At 45.3% G+C, this 5998-nt stretch overlaps 1 protein-coding gene across 1 annotated transcript; it reads left to right on the forward strand.

Annotated features, from left to right (window-relative positions):
- Window positions 1-315: 315 nt before the first annotated feature.
- LOC103776412 (T-complex protein 1 subunit zeta) lies at window positions 316-5716 on the forward strand (the record flags this gene model as incomplete). The annotated part of the gene is made up of 12 exons (XM_008943923.1): window positions 316-450; window positions 1051-1224; window positions 1377-1480; window positions 2070-2180; window positions 2696-2855; window positions 3114-3196; window positions 3425-3521; window positions 4009-4156; window positions 4467-4600; window positions 4713-4815; window positions 5107-5179; window positions 5357-5716. Coding segments are annotated over 12 exons (1395 nt in total), but the record flags the coding sequence as incomplete, so codon positions are not given.
- Between the last annotated feature and the right edge of the window lie 282 nt (window positions 5717-5998).

Below are 5998 nucleotides of genomic sequence, written 5' to 3' on the forward strand. Positions count from 1 at the left end.
AGTCAAGTTGTGGTGGTACATCCTTTGCCTGACAGAGAAAAGGGCTGTTGAGCTCATGATGAGGTGAATACTAGTTTGCCTCTTAGCACTTGACATTTTTGTGTATCAATGCCTAGTCAGAGGGGGAAAATAGTGTTATGAGCATTCATTCAGCCAGCTTACCCAGAGTGATTGTTGGTTTTAAGTGGTACTATTTGTTGAAACCTCCTGAATTGACATGAATCATTAAAACATTGACTAGTCTTTAAATGTTTTGTTTTGCTTGCTTCCTGCACCATTGCAGTAAGACTTGCTACTCAGCTTCTTTTTTTTTAGCAAATACAACACCCCACAGCCTCCTTGATAGCCAAAGTAGCAACAGCCCAAGATGACATCACTGGAGATGGTACCACGTCAAATGTCTTGATCATTGGAGAACTCCTCAAGCAGGCAGACCTCTATATTTCTGAGGTGTGTGTGTTGTGTTTCCTTTGTAGGTGGACACATTAAAAGCTTCATCTGAGACTGTTCAGCTTGTTTTGCTTAATGCTTAATACTCAGGAGCTGAACATGAATATATATTTCTGCTCAACTGGAGTGTGTCACAAAACTTGTAAAATGGGGAAAAGCTGGAGGAGGAGGACTTAAAAGTTGTTCAAAAGCAGAAGTGCTTATTGTGGATGCTGTAGCTTTTATTAAGGTTTTGTCTTTTTGAAAAGATCTGTCAGTTTTGTGTGAGTTAAAACACTTCCAGTTGTATGGTAAGGAGGAGATCCTCCCAGGTGGTAGATATTTTGGGTAAGTTGGCACTGCACAGTGAACACCCAGGTGGGCTTTGTAGTTCCCTTGGTTTCAGTTCTGTGCTAGAATAATCTGTGCTTCCCTCTGCATTGGAAGGATTTGCATTCCTTTTACATGCATTCACAAGGACAGGACATTTTCTTGCCTTTTCAGAATGTGTATCCCAAATGTTCTGATGTTACTGGAGTGTTGAAACCACAGGTTCTGTTTGAGGAAAAACTTGATATTTTGGTCTTCTGTTGATTGATTTCCCTTCTACCCTTGCATTAGGGTTTGCACCCTAGAATAGTAGCAGAGGGATTTGAGATCGCAAAGGAAAAAGCGCTTGAAGTTCTGGACCAGGTCAAAGTGACCAAGGAGATGGACAGGGAGACCCTGATAGACGTTGCCAGGACATCCCTCCGCACCAAAGTCCACGCAGAGCTCGCTGACATCCTGACAGAGGTGAGTGGCCACGTCTCTCCTGCCTCTTGCTGTGTGAGGAGGTCCAGGTTTTAAACTGCTGTGGTTATTACGTGAGTGAGGGATGCATGAGAAGATGTGAACTTGCACTTGGAAGCCTGATGGTTGTTTTTTTCCCCTCCCCTCTCTTCCAGGCTGTAGTAGATTCCGTTCTGACGGTCAGAAAGCCAGATGAGCCCATTGACCTCCACATGGTAGAGATTATGGAGATGAAGCACAAGTCAGAAACCGACACATCGTAAGTAGGGAGAGTCCTGGGGCTTCAGTTAAGTGGTGCCTGTTGGAATAGTTGCTGGGGGTTTGTATGCTTTTTATAAGAACTTGGGTACCCATAGGCTACAGCAGGGAAAGTTGAAAGGGAAGGGGTGAAAGAAAAGCAGAGAGATTTCAGCCATAAATTAGCTAGACAGCAGAAGTTTCCTAGTCACTGAACTTGTCTTCCTGATGGATCTTTGAATAGCAAAGAGCAACACTGGTGTAGGGGTTCACATAACAGTGTTGAGTAAATACTTTTCCCTTAGTGTCTGTAGCTTTGTGCTCACCTCGGTGGCATGGACGAATTCTGCACTAGCTTTCCTTGGTAGCTAATGCAGTCAGACACTATGCCAGAATAAATTCCTCCTTCACACTGATGGGTGTGCTGTTCATGTGAGAACAGGCGTGCCTGTGGAAGTGGGATACAGAGTCCCTGTTTGCCTCTAGTGCAAGTGCATGGGCGGTTGGTGTTGGACCAGTGGCACTGTCAGCTCTCTGACTAGTCTGCACTTGGGTGGAATGCACGCCTGCTCTCTGCGTGTGGACACACAAGGTGCTTTTTAATCTTCCAGGCTGATCAGGGGACTGGTGTTGGATCATGGTGCTCGTCATCCTGACATGAAGAAAAGAGTGGAAGATGCTTATGTGCTTACTTGCAATGTATCTCTAGAGTATGAGAAAACGTAAGTACACACCAGCAAGGGGAGGAGCAGAAAATGTTCCTGTCCTAAAAGACTTCTATTTAAGTTATCCTTAAATAAGAATTGAAATGGTTGTATTGACTCTCCTAGAGTGAGGCAGGTAGCATAGAAAGTGGGATGGAAGAGGTGACATTCCTTTTGCAGCCATCTTTTGGAAAAGGGAGCCTGGTGGCTGAGGAAATGTCTTTGAGAGGCAGAGGCTCTGTAGTGAGTTTTATCTCATTCATTGATGAAAGGCTGGAGCTCCATTTCTTGGGCGTTATTTTATATTCTAGAGCAAACATCTGAACACACTTCAGAGTTTGCTCGTTTCAAGCGTGTGCAGTGGAAGAGCTCTGAATGGAGAGGAGGAACACCTGATTGTTTGGGGAGGCCTTGATAGTTTTAATTTCTTGAGAATGTTGCGTGGAAGGGTTGATTACTTATGCATAAGTTTATTCCTACAGCTGAGAGTTTTCTTACTGCTTTTTCTCTTTTTTTCTTTTTTTCTCCTTCAGAGAGGTGAGCTCTGGATTCTTCTATAAAAGTGCTGAAGAGAGAGAGAAACTAGTGAAAGCAGAAAGAAAGTTCATTGAGGACAGAGTGAACAAAATCATAGACTTGAAAAGAAGAGTCTGTGGTGATTCCAATAAAGGATTTGTTGTGATCAACCAGAAGGTGAGATGAAGGGTTTAACTAGCTAGAAAAATTAATTGCAAGTGCTGAATTTATTTGCATATAAGAGTGTGTGTAGTTTGACTCAGTTTGTACAGGTCTTTGGACAGAAAGAGCTTGATTTAGGCTGGTGTACCTGAATATATGCACAGCTCTAACTTGAGATCTTCTTTGAGCCCTGAGGAAGAACTTAATCACTACTGTGAGAGAGGGTGTTTATAGTTACTTCTTTATCCTGAGGGTCACTTTCTTTGTTTCCAGGGAATTGACCCATTTTCCTTGGATGCCCTCGCAAAAGAAGGAATAGTTGCTTTGCGGAGAGCTAAAAGAAGGAACATGGAAAGGTCAGTTCCTGGGGAGAGGGGAGGGTAAAATAACTTGTTCCTTCAAACACGAACAGTGGGTCAGGTCTGGCTTATTTTTGTGAAGGGCTCTTTCATGAACAGAAGCAAACTGTTGCAAGCCTAAGAAGTGTGTGGGATTGGGCATGCTGAAATACTACTGTTAGGTTAGCAGCTTTGTATTTTAGTCAAGATACAGCAAGTGCTAAAGCAGTCCATGTTCTCCCTCAGACTGACCCTTGCGTGTGGCGGCGCTGCCATGAACTCTGTGGAGGATCTCACCCCCGAGTGCCTGGGACACGCAGGGCTCGTCTACGAGTACACCCTGGTAGGTACAGCCCACCTTGAGCTGAAAGCAGGTTAACCACACCTCACTCAGTGCCAGCTCTTCTTGATAATAGTCTGCCTCTGTTTTTTTCTTAAGTGTTTTAGGAGCTATAGGCAGGTTAACCACACCTCACTCAATGCCAGCTCTTCTTTTCTCTTGATAATGTCTGCCTCTGGTTTTTTCTTAAGTGTTTTAGGAGCTATACTGGAGCACGAGTGAAGGCTGGTGGCATTTCACATCCCAGCGTCCACTTGTATGTGAACATGTACCTGGATGTTTGCTCTTTTTGTGTACTTGCCTGTTGTTTCCATTTTGTGCTGTTAGTATCTGTAAAATTCAGGAAACAGAACGAAGGTTCTGCTGCTTCTCATCATTTCTTGAAGTGCCGTTAGTGCAGAACTAAACCTGATAGCGTCTGTTGCCGCTGTTGGTTAGGTGTGTGCGCTGATGCAGCAGGTGATGTGATGCCTGACCATGGTTTTGACAGGGTGAAGAGAAGTACACCTTCATTGAGAAGTGTGAGAACCCCCGCTCGGTCACCGTGCTGATCAGGGGACCCAACAAGCACACGCTGACACAGATCAAGGACGCGGTCAGAGACGGGCTGCGTGCTGTGAAAAACGCTATTGAGGATGGTGAGTCTCACTCCACGCAGTGAGGGGAAGGGTCTTTGTTGAGACTCCTCCCACAGTCAGTGGATTTTGTAGCTGCTTTGTGGGTATCTGATGCAGTTGGACACCAAGCTGAGCGTGCTCCAGTGTGAAGTGCTTTTACTTCTGTTCTTGCACCTCCCGTTTTACTAGTTGATAACTGTTATAAGTACTTACCTGGTCAGATACACACTGATTTTAGGGATGAGGGAAGAGATCAAACCACTAAAAGTTACCTGTTCAAATGGGAATAGGTGCTTCCTGTGAAGTCTCAGTGTCGAGTTTTCCCCTGCAGGGTGTGTGGTTCCAGGCGCAGGGGCACTGGAAGTGGCAGTAGCTAATGCTCTGGTCAAGCATAAACCGAACGTAAAAGGAAGAGCCCAGCTTGGAGTTCAGGCCTTTGCTGATGCTCTGCTCATCATTCCGAAGGTATAAGGAGCTATGGAATAAAGTAGCTGTAAAGCAATGCTGAGACCCTTCCCTTTTGCTGCTGGAGGTCTCTTAATTAACAGCATGAAATCACATCTCTGCTCTCTCAAAGGTTCTCGCTCAGAACTCTGGTTACGATCCCCAGGAGACACTCGTGAAGGTTCAGACAGAGCATGCAGAATCTGGACAACTCACTGGGGTTGATCTGAACACTGGTAAGAACTTTCTGCAATAGGGGGATGATGCTCTAGTAACAAACTGTCGTGGCTCAGATGCGTGAAGAATAAAGTCTGAGTGCAGAGAGCTGTGCCTTTTTCTCATAAAAAGTGATGCAGAAAGCTGCAGCCAGTGTTGGTGTGCAGTGCAGTCTGTTAAGGGTTTTGTGAAGTTAAAGGACACAGTAACACCACGTTGGAGGTAGTGAGCAGTTCTTGATGTTAGAGAGCAAAAAGTCTTACTGTGAATTATGTGAACCTGTTATTTAAAGACTTTTACTTCTTTTGTAGGTGAGCCCATGGTGGCTGCAGCAGCTGGGATCTGGGATAATTACAATGTCAAAAAGCAACTGCTTCATTCATGGTGAGTGTTATGGTATTTTCACTTTAAATAGCAATGGGCATTTGATGGTTGAAATGGATAATGTGAAATTGAGGGATCCCAGGTAGGGGAAGCTGTCCTGAAGGCAGAAATGAAGCTGAGTTGTCTTGGACCTGTGTCAGAATGGATATCCTAACGATATTGACTTCATGTTTCCAGCACGGTGATCGCTAGCAACATTCTCCTGGTGGATGAAATCATGCGAGCTGGAATGTCCTCTCTCAAAGGCTGAGCTGGGTCTGCCCTGGCCTGTGGTCAGCTTCAGTGGTGCCCCGTGGAATGGCTTTGAGACATCCACTCCAAGGCCATGCTTTTCTTAGCCTCAGTGGATTTTCCCAGCAGTGGATGTCTCTCTGCTGGGACAAGCAGCCCCTTTTTGGTAAACATGGCCACTTGAAATACTAGCGATTTATTCTTCAACTTATTTGGCTCTGAAAATCAATTATTTATTTTTCATTTCACTGGAGTGCACAACTGAAGTTGCTTTCCTTTTTGCCCAATAAACCGTTACGTTCTGTGCTTTGCGTGTGTCCATTATTTAAAACCTGACTTCCCCTGGGCCAAGGTTGGGAACATTCTGCTGGCAGCAGCCCTGGGCTGTGGCTCCCAGCTTTGCTGCTGGTTCCAAGCCCTGCAGGGCTGTGTGTTCCTGCTCCTCGTGGGGCGGCTGCTGCTGGCAGGGTGTGGGCTCAGACCTTGAATTTCAGTCTGTCATAAATGAAGCTGCCTTGAGCAAATCACTTCATGGTTCTGTACTTTCTCACAGGCAGAGCTGAGCTGCTTCACTTCAGAAGGGTTTGA

This window comes from Merops nubicus, unplaced genomic scaffold (assembly GCF_000691845.1).
Source record: "Merops nubicus isolate BGI_N331 unplaced genomic scaffold, ASM69184v1 scaffold18157, whole genome shotgun sequence".
Classification (NCBI taxonomy): Eukaryota; Metazoa; Chordata; class Aves; order Coraciiformes; family Meropidae; genus Merops; species Merops nubicus.